This window comes from Culex pipiens, chromosome 3, assembly GCF_016801865.2.
Source record: "Culex pipiens pallens isolate TS chromosome 3, TS_CPP_V2, whole genome shotgun sequence".
NCBI classification, from domain to species: Eukaryota; Metazoa; Arthropoda; class Insecta; order Diptera; family Culicidae; genus Culex; species Culex pipiens.
Genome location: NC_068939.1, coordinates 49,905,785 through 49,923,759, shown reverse-complemented (window position 1 = coordinate 49,923,759; position 17,975 = coordinate 49,905,785). Strand labels below are relative to the sequence as shown.

At 34.8% G+C, this 17,975-nt stretch overlaps 1 protein-coding gene across 1 annotated transcript in view; it reads right to left on the bottom strand.

The window, feature by feature from the left end:
- Positions 1–498: 498 nt before the first annotated feature.
- Positions 499–17,975, bottom strand: part of LOC120413242 (mediator of RNA polymerase II transcription subunit 24) — a 96,604-nt gene continuing 79,127 nt past the window's right edge. Inside the window, exons 7-8 of the mRNA XM_039573970.2 lie at positions 2,987–3,573; positions 499–971 (exon numbers count right to left, since the gene is read on the bottom strand). Coding sequence (XP_039429904.1) covers positions 619–971; positions 2,987–3,573 — 940 coding nt within the window. The 3' untranslated portion in view covers positions 499–618. The remainder of the gene's footprint in view (positions 972–2,986; positions 3,574–17,975) is intronic.

Genomic DNA, 17,975 nt, shown 5'->3' with positions numbered 1-17,975 from the left:
AAACAAAATTATTTAAATAACTAACGCCCTTCTCAAATGTCATTCTCGAGTGCAACTTGTGTATATGTAACGAAAATGGCTTATATAAGCCTAGGATAACATGTCTACAAAGTTTCATTGAAATCGGTGAGGGTCGGGTACAACCGATTCCGATTTTTTTTAAATCCAATTAATGTATTAAAAATTAAAAAAAGTGAATTATAAACATCACATGCGACGAAGCTTTAATTCGTTAAGAGGAACATATAAAACCACAGTTAAAAATACATAATGTTATGAATTTCGCCTGCAGCAAAAATGTTTGCTAACCATAATTTAAATGTTTGTAAAAAAACATTGATTTCAACAAGAGAAAAGGATTAAATCGTTTGAGAACAATTCTGCGTATAAAAGGTTTGTTAGTGTTCAAATTGTTATTCTTATATAAACATTACGAGTTTAATATCGTTTGTTAGCCCATAGTCACCCCACTGACGGTACATCAAAACAACATTTTAAATCTTTGGTGTCATTTATTCACAACTAAAAAATAAAATCGCATTAAATTTGCAGCCACTTGGTTTCAAATGTCTAATTCTACTAGTACTTTCAAAACTTCTTCTTGCTTTTCCTAAAATCTCAGTTAACAAACTTGACCCCATGGTCATACTGGTGCACGGAGGTCGAGGTCAGCACCGTGTTGAGTCCCACGTTGGGCCCACCCCCATGATGGTGCAGGTGTGAGTGGTGACCATGGTGATGGTGTTGCTGCTGCTGCGGTTGCTGTGGCAACATTGACGAATGGCTGCTGGTGCTGCTGCCAGCATAACCGGTTATCACCTTGCCACCACAATCCATGGCCTCCTGTTGATGGTGCTGGGACGCTGCCATCGTGACGACACCTGCGCTTGTGGGCGATAGGTTTGGTGGTGAAGATGATGGCGCAATTACCGATGGTGCCATCTGTTGGGACAGGGATGCCATCTTGAGACCTGTTGAGTGGAGAGGGGAAAATGTGTGGGATTAGTTTCACGAATCAAAAAGCTAGGGGAAACGAGTATCAATTACACGACAGAGTAGAGTCGGCGAAGAAAGCAAAAGGGAAGGTTCATAAATCATAAAATCCTAATCGATGTAAAAGCGACGGTTCGACAAATATTCGGATTTCTTCACACTTGCTCTGTGACTCGGATTTGAAAAAACTATGAGCCATTCACAAACCATGTTTAGGAACCTATTAAATATAAAAAAAAATTTAAGAAAACTTTAAAATCTTATCGAAAAAAATCTTTTCAAAAATGGCTTAAACATTACTCATACAAGTTCAAAAAGTAACTGGGTAATTCTCTACCAACTCACACGAAATCGGGAAAAGTTGCCCCGACCCCTCTTCGATTTGCGTGAAACTTTGTCCTAAGGGGTAACTTTTGTCCCTGATCACGAATCCGAGGTCCGTTTTTTGATATCTCGTGATGGAGGGGCGGTACGACCCCTTTAATTTTTGAACATGCGAAAAAAGAGGTGTTTTTCAATAATTTGCAGCCTAAAATAGTGATGAGATAGAAATTTTGTGTCAGAAGGACTTTTATGTAAAATTAGACGCCCGATTTAATGGCGTACTCAGAATTCCGAAAAAACGTATTTTTCATCGAAAAAACACTAAAAAAAGTTTTAAAAACTCTCCCATTTTCCGTTACTCGACTATAAAAATGAAAAAAAAAAACATGTTCCAAAATATTTTACAGGTGAGTAACGGAAAATGGCAGAGTTTTTAATTTTTTTTTGTGTTTTTTTTTTCGATGAAAAATACGTTTTTTCGGAATTCTGAGTACGCCATTAAATCGGGCGTCTAATTTTACATAAAAGTCCCTTTGACACAAAATTTCTATCTCATCACCGTTTCAGGCTGCAAATTGTATAAAAACACCTCTTTTTTCGCATTCTCCAAAAATTGAAGGGGTCGTACCGCCCCTCCTTAACGAGATACCAAAAAACGGACCTCGGATTCGTGATCAGGGACAAAAGTTACCCCTTAAGACAAAGTTTCACGCAAATCGAGGAGGGGTCGGGGCAACTGCTGTGTGAGTTGGCGGAGAATTACCCAACTTTCAGATACCCTTTTTGTGAAATTTTTGACAATTTTGAGACATATTTTGAAGGATATATTTTTTTAAAAGATTAACTAGACATTACAAATATTTGTTTTCGTCTCGGGAAATTTTTATTCCTCAGTACGGGTTTGTTAATTAGAATAAAAAATAAAAATTCAAAGCAAAATGTTTCCCATACAAACTCTCATACAAAATTCAATCGCTTTGCGCCTATTGGGGGCTCAACCAATTGCTCCCAAATTTTGGAAGGTTGTTTTGGACCCCAGAAGAACTAAAAAAAATATGTTGCTGATTTGATCAGATTTTTTTTCCATTTACTCGAATTTAGCAATCTATAAAAAAAAACCATTTGGCCAACCAGAAAAAGATGATTCTTTTGTAAAATCGTCTGGAAAACACGATGATGACGTTTAATTTAAAATAAAATAGCATGTTAATTGGCGAAAAATTCAAAACTAAGGGGCCAAAACAGAAGAGATGGCCTATTTTTCACCCTTTTAAAATGTTGAGCTTCCTCATGAATTTAGAATGCGCTGAATATTTTTGGTCCGTTGTAATTGGACCAGTAAATATGTCCCACAACTTTCTTAACTTCTTTTCACTTTCTTCCGAACCTTCCACTCCAACGACGACTCCAAAATTTCAATCTCAACTCAACAAACACTTGTTGCTACAACACACCGCGCGCTGACTGAATGAAATATGCTTCTTCCGTTTGTTCACGCTCGGCCAAGATTTATGGTCGGCACTAAAATGCTTGCCTTCTTGCTTGCGGCATTAAGCGAAACTGTCAACAAGGCACATTCGACATCGATTAGAAGTGAAATTGGAACCGATTCTTGCCACCAAGCCGAACACAAAGAGGTACCATTCATTCATTAATTCCGGGCACTCACCATTATCGATGCTGTACGGACTGGGCGCGAACGAGTAGTTGCCGTAGTCTAGATTCTGCTGCTGCGGATGCTGCGACTGTTGCTGTTGGTGCTGATGCTGGCCCGATCCCGGTGAACCCGGCGGCTGTGGCTCGTGCAGCGAAGTGTGCGTAATCTTCGAGTACTGACTCAGCCCTTCCGGGGACGGGTAATGCCACGAGTCCGCGGCCGTCCCAAACGCCGACTGACCAGCGCCGTTGGGCGCGGAGTAATCTCCGTACGTTCCGTAAGGTTGCGAGATGTACCCACCGCCGGGCAAATCCGGAACGGAAATTTCATACCCCACGGCACTCCCCGTCGGGTAAAACGCACTTCCGCCACCACCGGCGTACGCCTTGAGTTGTTGCTTCCGGCGGAAGCCACGTGGTCGCCGTCGCAGACTGCCTTCGTCCTCGAACATGTACTCGGCGGAAGCGTCGATCGTCCAGTAGTGGCCCTTGCCCGGTTTGCCACACTCCTTGGGCAGCTTCTTGAAGCACTCGTTCAGGCTGAGGTTGTGCCGGACCGAGTTCTTCCAGCCGTTGTACTCGCCGTTGAAGAAGTCGTATCTGAAAAATAGAATGTTTTAAATTAAACAATAATTCAAAATTTAATTGTAATCATGTTAATTGTTTGAAAAACGACAAATTGGTTGAAATTATTTTGAAGTATTTGAAAGGTTTTTCACAGTTTCGCGAAAAAAGCGAAACTTTTGGTTGATGCCAAAAACAAGCGGGTATAGTACTATAGTACACGTGCGTCCATCCCGGGAATTCCCAGGACAATAATCCCGGGTTTTTTTTCCAAAACCGTAAATTCCCGAATCCCGGGAATTTCTATATTTTGTCCCGGGAATTTTCGAAATTAAAAAAAAACAATGTTGGTCTGGAAATTCAGATTTTGGTGTGGAAACAGATGAAATGTTGAAAACATAGTAATCGATAAGACTTGTAAGGCATTAACATTTTTGTCTGGCATATATCAGCATTAATTTGGCTCATTAGGGAAAATTGTTAAAATTTTAGTTCACAGATCCGCAAAATGTCTAACGCTTTAAATATTTTGTATTTAAATTTAGAATGTTTTTATAAGACTGTGAATTTTATTCACGGTTATTAATGAATTACAATTTGAAAAAAAAATATCATCAAACCCCGGCATCTGGGGGCAAAACAGGAAAATTAGAACGAATTAAGACCTATGTTTAAGCCAATTTTTTTGGATAATGTTTTGATTGACTTCGTTTTTTTTTATTTTTAGTATTTTCTCTCTGACAAAACAATTAGTACGCCGATTTCCAAATTTATTGCCTTTAAACCACCTGTACCTATTCAAACTGTAGCCCCGATTCTCCCCAGTTGGCGGCAGTAACTTAAAGATAATTTGTAAAATATGTGTTACACAAAACATGTAGTAATTCAAAACCTATTTAAACTTTTTACATTGACTGGCATAATTTTATTTGCTGTCGCTTCTTGTTTTTAAAGACATTTTCAAAGAAATTTTTCAAGCTTTTTTGGATGCATCACATAAAAAATAAAATAATTTAAATCACATTATATTAAAATGGTGGTTCATTTGAAATCCAAAGTGTAACAAAGAACAAAAAAATATTATTTAAAAACTGCTGTCCTTGTTTCGATTGAAGTGTAGATTATCACCAATTAATAGCAATGAGATAAATCTATGATTTTATGCTTGAAAAAATAAAAAATATGATGAAAATAGAGATTTTAACTGTTTCAAAAATTTCCCGGGATCCCGGTAATTCCCGGGATTCAAAAAATATATTTCCCGTTTCCCGGGAAACTCAACCCGGCAAAATTGGACTCCCTAAGCGGTTAAACTATTTTATCTCGCAATCTACGCCTTCTAAAACCAAATTTAGAGAAAGCATCTCGTCGTTATCGTGTTATCTTGTCACACGTCGATTTTGGACCAAAATTAGTCAAGGATGCCATTTTGTGCAGCTTTCAATGCCTCACCTTTTGACGCTTACAGATCCCCAAAATTCGATGTCAATCCTGAGACATTCAACAAAAACACGAAAAACTCTGTGCATTTTTGTCACTATTCATAAAGAAGAAGTTTCGTGATATCTTGAAACACCCTGCTATAAGTGCGAATAAACTTGCCAAAGGGTTTTTAGTCAGAACGCGTTTGACACACGTACATTACCGACTACTGTTAACATGTTTAATTATAACTCGGGAATCCGGCAACCAAATTCAATCAAACTTTGGAACAATGTACAGAATGGTCAGCCAAACAAAACGTGTTTGTTATTGTGTACATTGCTCGTACACTATTTTTTGTAAAACTAAAATATCTCGAAAAAGCGGTAGGTTGCTTCAAAAGGGAAGATTTTGCACTGCAAATGCTGAAAAAATCTCATCGGTATTTTTCTTTAAAAACGAGATACAATAGTTTGAAAATGTTTCATTTTCAAAGGAAAAGTTTATCCCTTTTTCGAAAATTGTCCATTTAAATGTTTTGCCATTTTATTTGCCCGCTGAATTTGAATCTGCCCTCAACATTGAACCAAAGTGTCAAAATATCGCTTTTTGGTCATATTTTGGGTTTCTATGTAAACTATTCACACAGAACCATGGTAACCCAATAAATGACAAAATTAACATTTCGACACATCGACCCAGTTCTTAGGACAGATTCAGCGGATGAAATTACATGGACATTTTTTTTTTAATTTTTTGAATTTATTTAGGGTTGTCCACTTTTCCCCTGAAAATTAGACATTTCCAAACAATGATATCTCGAGTTTAAAGAAAAATACTCCTGGATTTTTTTAGCGTTCAGCGTTTGTAGTACAAGTTCTCCCTTCGAATACAACTTGGCGACTAAAATTTGGTCTGCGCTTCTTCGAGACATTTCAATTTTAAAATTGCATCTTTTTAACCTGAAGTAAACTAATTTTCCATCTAATTAAATAAAAGAATTTTGGTTTGATTATTTTACCCGTTTCATACGACTTTACCAATGTTTTGAAAAAAAAAAAGATTATCTTGGGTCGGTGTGCCCGAGTTTTAATTTATATCCTAAACTTTTTACTTTCAGAATAAATATAAAGCAATGTTTGTTATTTATCAGATAATGTTTTGACACACATTGTTGCGACTTAAAACAAAGAGTTCTAAGTATTTTTTTTAATGTGAAATACACAGAGAAACGAAGCTAATGATTAAAGGTTGTACAGGCCTGCCCAACGTCCGGCCCGCGGGCCGGATCCGGCCCGTGAAGCCATTTCATTCGGTCCGCGACGTCTTTTCAAAAATGTTCTATGACCGGCCTCAAGACTGTTCATGAAATATTCAATAAATAACGAGGTGTCTAAATTTAAAAAAAAATAAGCTTGAGATAAAATGTTCACACATGAGTTATAAAACGTCCATTATGCAAGGGTGGTTTTCTCTTAATTAATTACTCCAAAGTGTTGAGTTTGACTGTCCAAAACGTTCTGATTTTATTGTGATCGAAAAGTCCCCCAGAGCCTCACACACGAGGTACTGAGGTTTTGCTTACAGAGCATTAATCGAGCTACTTGCTTTAATCGCGGCGAGGTAAACGAAGTTTAGCTTTGTTCGCAGTTTGGGTTACTGTTGTCGGCTGTGCTGACGATGTTGGTGGCGTCGATCAATTATGCGGAAAGCAATTTCCGTAACTCATGCTATCAAAAACTTAACGAGAATAAATTTGGTTTTTATTTGGTTTTTTTTGCAATAAAATGTTATTAATTCAACGTAATTTTTGGATTTTGCCTTTGCATTTTTGAAGATTTTGGTTTCAAAATCTTACATTCTTCATGTTTGAATTCAATTCATACCATTTCTTTATTGATGATTTCAGAATTAATCATCAAACTGAAAAATGGCGCAAAAAAAAATTATTTTTTTCGTGAGAATGTGAAATAAAATTGAAGTTTTTTTCTTTTTTTAGGAACTTGATTAAAATTGATTTTAAAATTCAAATTAGTATGCAAAAATATCGTTTTTTTGTGATAAACTTGTGTTTGAAAAAAAGCTTATAAAAAGTATTTTTTTCAGACTGAAGAAAAAATAGCTGCAAGTATTTTTAAAATATTGAAATGAGTCAAGAAATCCGGGAGCAAAAAATATATGACACATTCTCCAGTATATTTTTTATAAACTTCAATAGTTTAAAGAAGTTCAATGAACTAAACATGAAAACTACTCAATATATATTTTTCTACACGTTTTAAAATTTGTGTGTTTAAAATCTTTTAAAATGTTTTATAAAATATATTTCAATAAAGGTGCACAACAACGCAAAAACTGTTTTTTGTTTCATTACACTTGGATCCAAATCATTTGGATCCAAATTTCGTTTAGATAATTTTTGTCAAGCCTCATTGATTTCTTTTATTCATGGTTGTGTTGGCAATCAAGCTTTAAAAAACTTGCAACGATCAGTTTAATTTGAATGGTTTTGCCTTTTTTATAATTTTTAAATTAATTATATCAGGGTATTCAAAAGCAATCTACAAAACCAATAACAATAAATTAAAAAAAAACTAAATGAAAATAAATGAAATAAACACATTTTTAAATGTTATGATTCTTATTTGCAACACTAGTTTATTCATTTGATTACATGAAAAGAACCTAATAAGAATAATTTTATGAAAAAAATGTTTACTTTTTCAATTTTTTATCAAACATTGGTTCCGGCCCGTCACTGCTTCAGAAAAATCAGATCTGGCCCGCAGGGCCAAAAGGTTGGGCACCTCTGCAATAGCTAAAACTACAAATAAAAACCAAAGCAACAAGATAAATGTATAAGCACTAAAATTATTTTTAAAAACATCAACCAAAAAGTAAAGTTTTCAAAGAACAATAATTGTTTTAAATGAATACGGAGAACAATTTGGGCAGTAGAGGAAATCTACAAGGTTTGTATTTTTTTTAACAGAATGACGATTTTTGATCCAACCCGATTTCAACCATCTGTCTTTTTTTTGCAGTAAAAGTCTATCAATTTTTAAACTGAAACTGATAGCAAAACCAAAGAGTATTCTCTGGCGAAACGGTAAGCAATTTAATTATTATTGTAATATATCCCCCAAATATTATATAATGAACAGCTTGAAAAATTTCAAAACTAAATATTTTTTGTTATTCATAAATGACTCCCTTTATAGAAAAAGTTACAGTTTCATCAAGGAACGATAGATTTGGTCAGGGAGCCCACGCTCCAATCTGTAGGATTGCAATTTAGTGAATTCCCTGTCAAGACATTAAATTGTAAATTTAGTGTATAAATGGTATAGAATCATCTTAAGCAATCATGCGCACCCACGTTTATCTATGGGGGTACAGCATGGTTGCTTAGTATAATTCCATAGCATTTATACCCAAATTTACAATTTTATTTAGGGAATATACCTACTAAAATTAAATTCTGTCGATTGGAGCATGTTCAGGGAGCCCAAATCTATCATACCTTGCCGAAACTGAAGCGTTTATTGACATCAACTTCAAAAATATCGAGTTGTGTAATTTATCAACTGTGAATCCTGAGATTTCATGAGATTGAGATTTTTCAACAGCAAAAGAATCTCTATTTCTAGAAAACGCTTTGCATGTTTGGACAGAAAGTTTATTACTCGCTAATCCTAAATTGAGTAACGCTCAAAATTTAAACCGCACTACGTTTTTTGCCTCAAGATAACCCCTTTACTTACTTCGACTGCAGATACTTGTAGATCTCGCTGAGCGTCCTCCGCCGGTGCGGCGAATCCTTGATGGCCATCACAATCATGTTGATGTAGCTAAGCTGGGGCTTCTCCTGCCGCCTACCTCCGTTGGACTTTTTTGACGTTCCCCCACCGGATCCACCCGTTCCGGTGGACGTTGCCCCGTTATCTCCGGTTGTACTGGTCAACTGCTGTTCGCTCGTCGTCGGTCCGGATGAGGTTGACGGGGAGGTCTTTTTCTGGATTCCACTGTTTGAGGGTTGTTGGGAGGTGGTGGAAAGGGTTGGTGAAGCTGGTGGGGAGATTGGGGACGGTGAGGGGGTTTTGTGGAGAAGTGGGTTTTGGTTGATGGTGAAGTGACCGCCGCTGGTTAGGACGGTTGATATTCCGGGGTGGGTCATGGATGAGGACGTTGGGGAGATGTGACCTCCGCTGCTTCCGTTGCTGCGGCAGCGGAGCGATGGGAGGTCCGTGTGGGAAACGGGTTGGTAGTTGATCAGGGGTGGGATTGGACCGGAATCGGTGAGGCGCATCGTGTTGATGGAGTTGTCCAGTTGGGATAGGTAGGAGGTCCGGGGTTCTCCGTAGTCCGGATCGTCGTTGACCTGGGAGATCAGGTAGGGCGATCGGTTGATGTAGTACGAGGAGATCTTGTCGAACGGGTGGTGGTACATCGAGGGGATCTTGTCCGACTCCATCTTGACGTCGGTGATGTGGTATCCGACGGCCGGGGAGTTTCGATCGTCCATCTCGTTCTTCACGTCGATCTGGGAGGAGCTGATCGCACCGTGGTAGTGGTAATGGTTCATTGCGGCCATTTTGTCGTCCATGGTTTGCAATGCCGGATTTTCGATTATGTGCGGAGTGGCCACCACGATGTTGGAACTGATGTTCCTGTAGTGATAACCGCCACCACCAACGGAGGTCACTCCGAGGCTACTGGAGTCCGCATGTTCCTCAGTCTTTATCATGATCACTTTCGAAAAAAACAAAAAAAAAATCTTCAAATTTTTCACCAAGTCACTTCCGAAAATCGCGCGCCAACTCGTCTAACCGTACTATTCCCCGGAAGGAATCTGTAAACACTCGCGACTGGCTCGTCCAGCTCTGGGATAATCAACGCGGCCACGGCAATTTGTAAATATTTAAAATTCTCAAATCAAACAGAACATAAATATTTGCCTCCTTAATAGATTATTAAAATCAACCACAGTGAGCACAATTAATAAGTCCCAACTCCTCTCGAGAGATGAAGAGTCTCTAGGTCACTTGGTTCCGTTCCGTGGCCGTTCCGACGACACACGACCAAACCCGTCCAAGCGTAACGATGAACTAATTTGAGCAATCCTTCGACTTGGAAAAAACTTAAACCAAACAAGTGAGATTTTCCAGCCAGTTGGCGCGATCTCTTTCCCTCCTACAACCTGCAGAGCGCCACGCTTCTTCGTCTTCCTCGCATAGCATTTTCCCGCCCGAGGTCCGAGGTCTGGCGGTGGCGACAGAGCGGCAGGTCCAACCCGAAATCTGCCTCCGAGCCGCGTCGGCGGGAAATTGATCGTTCTCTCTTATTCTGGGGTGTATTTATTTGTAAAAGTGTATGAGTTTGTTATTTTTAGAAATACGCGCGCGCGTTTGCTCTCCAAAGAATCGGAGCGGCTTAGCTTGGCTGGACCTGAAGTATCGGATCATCCGTTTTTATTTTTTCGTTCTAGCCAAGTCTTGGGATCGAACCCAGAGGCCCCGGGTCAGTGCTGGCATGTGTGTGCGCATGTGGGACGTAGTTTAATGTTTGGGGGTTATAAACTGGTGAGCTCGCTAGACTTGCTTGCATCCCTGCATATGGGTAGATGGGTAGTAGGGTGCCCAGATGACCTTTTGTTCACAAGCGGAAAAGAGCTTTTTTGGGTTTTTTAAGAACCACTGCAAAATTTTAGTTAAATTGGTTGAGATTTACCCATTGACTCGAACTTACAGTTTGTGAAAAATTTGGAGCTACAAAATCTCTCTATTTAAGAGGCCGCAGTTCAGGGGCGCCGACTAGTCCAAAATGTTGAGGGGGCACGGTTGTTTTTCGAAATCGATAGGTAAGAGTGGCGATTAGATGTTAAAGTTTCTTGTATATCACGAATTTTAATAATTTTATTACGATGTGATACGGATTTTTTTCATCCGGAATCCATTTTTTTTTTAATTGATAATTTATTAAAACGTGATTGAGAATGTTAATTGGGGAGAATTTTGCATATGTTTGGAAGGCGAATTCATTCTCATTGGCATATTCTTAGTTATTTTCTAGAAGTAACAGTCAAGAATTTAAGAACTTAAGAATTTAAGAATTTATGAATTTAAGAATTTAAGAATTTAAGAATTTAAGAATTTAAGAATTTAAGAATTTAAGAATTTAAGAATTTAAGAATTTAAGAATTTATGAATTTAAGAATTTAAGAATTTAAGAATTTAAGAATTTAAGAATTTAAGAATTTAACAATTTAACAATTTAACAATTTAACAATTTAAGAATTTAAGAATTTAAGAATTTAAGAATTTAAGAATTTAAGAATTTAAGAATTTAAGAATTTAAGAATTTAAGAATTTAAGAATTTAACAATTTAAGAATTTAAGAATTTAAGAATTTAAGAATTTAACAATTTAACAATTTAACAATTTAAGAATTTAAGAATTTAAGAATTTAAGAATTTAAGAATTTAAGAATTTAAGAATTTAAGAATTTAAGAATTTAAGAATTTAAGAATTTAAGAATTTAAGAATTTAAGAATTTAAGAATTTAAGAATTTAAGAATTTAAGAATTTAAGAATTTAAGAATTTAAGAATTTAAGAATTTAAGAATTTAAGAATTTAAGAATTTAAGAATTTAAGAATTTAAGAATTTAAGAATTTAAGAATTTAAGAATTTAAGAATTTAAGAATTTAAGAATTTAAGAATTTAAGAATTTAAGAATTTAAGAATTTAAGAATTTAAGAATTTAAGAATTTAAGAATTTAAGAATTTAAGAATTTAAGAATTTAAGAATTTAAGAATTTAAGAATTTAAGAATTTAAGAATTTAAGAATTTAAGAATTTAAGAATTTAAGAATTTAAGAATTTAAGAATTTAAGAATTTAAGAATTTAAGAATTTAAGAATTTAAGAATTTAAGAATTTAAGAATTTAAGAATTTAAGAATTTAAGAATTTAAGAATTTAAGAATTTAAGAATTTAAGAATTTAAGAATTTAAGAATTTAAGAATTTAAGAATTTAAGAATTTAAGAATTTAAGAATTTAAGAATTTAAGAATTTAAGAATTTAAGAATTTAAGAATTTAAGAATTTAAGAATTTAAGAATTTAAGAATTTAAGAATTTAAGAATTTAAGAATTTAAGAATTTAAGAATTTAAGAATTTAAGAATTTAAGAATTTAAGAATTTAAGAATTTAAGAATTTAAGAATTTAAGAATTTAAGAATTTAAGAATTTAAGAATTTAAGAATTTAAGAATTTAAGAATTTAAGAATTTAAGAATTTAAGAATTTAAGAATTTAAGAATTTAAGAATTTAAGAATTTAAGAATTTAAGAATTTAAGAATTTAAGAATTTAAGAATTTAAGAATTTAAGAATTTAAGAATTTAAGAATTTAAGAATTTAAGAATTTAAGAATTTAAGAATTTAAGAATTTAAGAATTTAAGAATTTAAGAATTTAAGAATTTAAGAATTTAAGAATTTAAGAATTTAAGAATTTAAGAATTTAAGAATTTAAGAATTTAAGAATTTAAGAATTTAAGAATTTAAGAATTTAAGAATTTAAGAATTTAAGAATTTAAGAATTTAAGAATTTAAGAATTTAAGAATTTAAGAATTTAAGAATTTAAGAATTTAAGAATTTAAGAATTTAAGAATTTAAGAATTTAAGAATTTAAGAATTTAAGAATTTAAGAATTTAAGAATTTAAGAATTTAAGAATTTAAGAATTTAAGAATTTAAGAATTTAAGAATTTAAGAATTTAAGAATTTAAGAATTTAAGAATTTAAGAATTTAAGAATTTAAGAATTTAAGAATTTAAGAATTTAAGAATTTAAGAATTTAAGAATTTAAGAATTTAAGAATTTAAGAATTTAAGAATTTAAGAATTTAAGAATTTAAGAATTTAAGAATTTAAGAATTTAAGAATTTAAGAATTTAAGAATTTAAGAATTTAAGAATTTAAGAATTTAAGAATTTAAGAATTTAAGAATTTAAGAATTTAAGAATTTAAGAATTTAAGAATTTAAGAATTTAAGAATTTAAGAATTTAAGAATTTAAGAATTTAAGAATTTAAGAATTTAAGAATTTAAGAATTTAAGAATTTAAGAATTTAAGAATTTAAGAATTTAAGAATTTAAGAATTTAAGAATTTAAGAATTTAAGAATTTAAGAATTTAAGAATTTAAGAATTTAAGAATTTAAGAATTTAAGAATTTAAGAATTTAAGAATTTAAGAATTTAAGAATTTAGGAATTTAAGAATTTTAGTATTATTTTCTACACCCTGATTTTTTGGCATATTTTTTGAGGGTGCAGTTAAAATTTCTATAGCCTTTTTATTTTAGCCGGGACCGTGGTGTAGGGGTAAGCGTGATTGCCTCTCACCCAGTCGGCCTGGGTTCGATCCCAGACGGTCCCGGTGGCATTTTTCGAGACGAGATTTGTCTGATCACGCCTTCCGTCGGAAGGGAAGTAAATGTTGGCCCCGGTCTAACCTAGAGGTGTTAGGTCGTTAGCTCAGTCCAGGTGTAGGAGTCGTCTCCCTGGGTCCTGTCTCGGTGGAGTCGCTGGTAGGCAGTTGGATTAATAATCCAAAGGTCGTCAGTTCGAACCCCGGGGTGGATGGAAGCTTAGGTGTAAAAAGAGGTTTGCAATTGCCTCAACAATCAAGCCTTCGGACACTAAGTTTCGAGTAGGAATCTCGCAATCGAGAACGCCAAGGTAATGCTGTAGAGCGAATAATTTGATTTTTTTTTAAATAGATCATGAATTGCAGAAGGCAATATACACTTGTGTTTTTTAGATTATAATGTGGAATTGTCTCAGATTATGTTTTAATTTGTCGGTTTCTCAGTAAAGCGGTGCTCTAGTTTTCAAAAAATTACTTTTTTTGAAACAATTGTATTTTTCGGCTAAAATCGGTATAAAACGGTTAACGGTTGACAAATGTAACGTCATGATTCGAATTCCCGGACGCTTCGAAACCCGGACACCTCATCTTGTTTTATCAATTATTTGGATATAAGTTCGCATTATGAACGTCAAAACTGTGTTATTTGATGAATTCTAACATCAACTTTCATTTAAAGTTTGTTTAAATGCTGTAATTAATGTCAATACAATTAAATAAAATAAAATTATAAGATTACCAAAAATGCGAAACATTTCACGTGAAATATTTCATAGGCGTCCGAAGCACCGGGAAGGCAAAGCAAAACATTATGGTTTTGATTTCCTTAAATTCTAGCAAATTTTTATGTAAAATATCGATTGTTTTGATGTTAACAGCTTATTTGAGACCTAAAGAATACCATTCACTAACATTTCAGTCCAAATTTGTGCGATTCATTAGCAAAATCGAGTGTCCGGAATTCGAAGCAAAAGTGTCCGGATTTCGAATCAGCTTTTATCAGTGGCCGGGATTCGAAGCACAACAAGTCATTTTAATTTAAAAATTCTGATGGAAAATTGTTACAAAAGACATATTTTGCATGCATTCTCTTAAAACTGACTGTTAATACTACATTCTGATGATATTTCTTCATTTACAACTTATTACATGATTTTTTATCAGCTATAACGAAAATGACATGCTACTAAGTGTCCGGATTTGGAACCATGACGTTATTTGAAATCTTTTCAAATCCTTTCTAAAATTACCCAAAAAATAATTGAATTTATCAGCATTTTTGTAAATGTAAAGCAGTCAACAAATGACCATTTTGAAAAGTGTTTCAGTTTATATTCGCTAAATCCTGATCTACAATGGCAAATCGCAAAATGTTGCGTTTGAAAACATGATGACTGTTTTCGCAAAAGTTTGCGTAAGTTTGATTGTAGATGAAGTGCTATGGAAAAAAGTACATTGGATTTGTTTTTGATACAACATGCACAGATAGAAATCTTATGAGCAAATCCGTAAAATCTATGTTGACAACATCTCTCAAATCATATACCGGTGCTTCTGTGCTCTTGTACTAAGCTTACTGATTTTCCTAGAGAGCACAGTGGTATAGATAAAACGTTATCGATTTAGAAAAAAAATGCATCTAAATCCAAAAAATTGAAAACGATTTTGTTCATAAACTTTCAGCGATTTCGAAAACAACAAATGTTTTTGAGCTATTTTACGGATTTGCTTACAAGAATTCTATCCGTGTGTACAAACAATGTTCCATTTAAGTTTTAGATATTATTTTCAATTATTTCTGTATTTTTTTATATTTGAAATAAAAATATTTTTCTTCCAAAATTTCTAGGGGGGCACAATGTATGGGCTGCCCCCCCAGCCAAATTTTAGGGGGGGCAAAAAGTACCGTGCCCCCCCAGAGTCGGCGCCCCTGCCGCAGTTAATAGAGCAAGGTTATGAAACTTTTTTTTCAATTTTCTGGGCACCCTAAGATACAGTTTTTTTATCTTCTCTTTTTTACCAGATCGACTTAACCAGTTGGGATGATCCTTTATGAGCGGGAATAAACGGATTTGATGGGTTTGGTGGAAAACGCGATCTTTCAGAATTAGTGTGGACAGTATTGAAATCGTAATACACGACTTACTTCGACCAATTTGTTATAAGCGTTACCATTTTTAGCATGTCTTTGTTCTATTCTGCCCATAATTGAAAGTTTGGCTATTATGCCAAATCAAGTATTCCTAGAAAAACGCGTTTTAGTGTTTTTCACTAAATCTTCGTCAAGGCAATTTCCCATAAGATTGGCATATAAGCCGATTGGTTTTTCGCATCGGCAGCCAAATCTAAACACTATTTTAGCGAAATTCAAGTTTCAGAAGATGCGTTGGAACATCCTCTACCACCTGGTGCTAATTACTCGTTTTTGACAAAAGTGGATATTAGCCGTTTTTTCAATGGTGGGCAGTATTAAACTATCTTTTTTACGTTTATTTTGAATCAAAAGCAATAATTTCTTGATTTTTTTTAAATTGCTGAATCATTGACTGAAATTTCAATTGATGAAAATTGAGTAATACGTTACTTAATTTCAGAAAAAAAAATGTGTATTCACTTCTAACTGACAATATGCAGGCAACTATCCGTCCGTATGTCAGTGTTAATAAATGAAGGCTTTGATAATTTTACGTGTAAAAAACAAGATTTTCTAAATTTTTCAATAAGGCTCTAAGGTTTCAAAAGACTCTCCTCTACTCTACTCTACTCTACTCTACTCTACTCTACTCTACTCTACTCTACTCTACTCTACTCTACTCTACTCTACTCTACTCTACTCTACTCTACTCTACTCTACTCTACTCTACTCTACTCTACTCTACTCTACTCTACTCTACTCTACTCTACTCTACTCTACTCTACTCTACTCTACTCTACTCTACTCTACTCTACTCTACTCTACTCTACTCTAAGAACTTAGACGACCCCCAAGATATCCGGATTTGGAAGGGGAAAGGGATTGATGGGATACTTCACCGACGAATGAAGTAGTGCGTAGATCATTCAACAAATACAAATATGAAAGAATAAATAAATAAAAATGATAAAAAATGGAAAGATCACACCAAGTAGGGGGAGAGGGGGTAATATGCACCCCCGGGGCAAAATGCACCCCCAGCATTTCTCGATATTAGGAAGAATTTTCCGGGGAAAAAATCATAGAAATTGGAAGCTTAACATTGTAAAACTATGCTGGAAAAGTTTGAGCATGGTAGGATAAAAACAGCCAAAGTTATTTGCAAAACTTTAAAATGTTGTGTTTTTATCTAATTTTTATTGAACTTCAAACATGATTTTTGGACAATATACAAAGCATTTATTGATATTGTGAGTGTATGTTTATAAAGTTTTTACCACAATCTTCATTATTCTATAGATAGATGAGTCCAAAAACATTAAAAAATGTATTTTTAATTGAATTTTATGTAATAAGCGTGGTCGGGGCAAAATGCACCGCTGTGATGCTCCTTTGTAAAAACAGCGGTGTCATCTAGTGGTGACTAGTGAAAACTGCTTTTACCCGGTGCATTTTGCCCCATTGTTGTGGTGCATTTTGCCCCGTTGTTGTAGTGCATTTTGCCCCAATGTTGTGGTGCATATTGCCCCGCATGATTGTTTGGAATGAATTAAAAATATTTTTAGAAATATGCATTTTTAAACAATTTTGAGGGTTTTTCAAGACTTTTTACACATGGGTGACGAAGAATAATACTTGTTTTAGAACATCTAACAAAAATTCTACCAAAGAAATGATGTTATGGTTGAGAAATCACAGTTTTCCCTAAGGGGGTGCATATTACCCCCTCTCCCCCTACCAAATATCCAGATTATTCTTCATTTCTATCGCATCGAAAACTTCAAGCTTCAGTCTTGAGAAAACTGTTTTTGCTGAACTTCCGGAAACATGCCAAAAACAGCAGGATCGTTAGCGCCTTGGGCTGGAGATTCTTGAATTAAACGGGACGCGTGACCTCAGGATCAATTCCCCGATAAGCAAACTCCCGGCGTCCAAGACTGCCGTTTTCACTTGCCAGCAACTTTACTTTCGTACACTTCCATTGCAATTGTTTTAACTGGCCACTTCCGGAATTTATTCTTCGAAATTCATTGAATTTTCGGTTAATTCAAAGTAAAATAGTGAAATTAAAAATGACAACGTCAGAAAAATCGCGTCCGACCGTGCGCCTGGTTTACTTCGATCTCCACTCTACTCTACTTATGATTTCAGTTCAAATCAAAATTATCTAAGCCATAAACGGAAAGTCATGTACCGTTTTGCCCACCACAATTTCCCAGTCACATGGTGAGCTGCATCGTCGTTGCAATAAAACAGAACCCCCATTTTTCAGAGTGCGCGCGCACAATCGCCGTTGGTGGTGTAGGTGCTCTGATGGTGGTGGTGCAAAATGAGGGCGGAGTTTCGTAGCCGATCTCGCGGAGGGAGAAATGCGCACTAAAGAAGAGATCAATCGCAGAAGGCCCCTTCGTTCTCTACCGTGCCCCTAATATTGGTTTAAGCGGAGAGACTAAA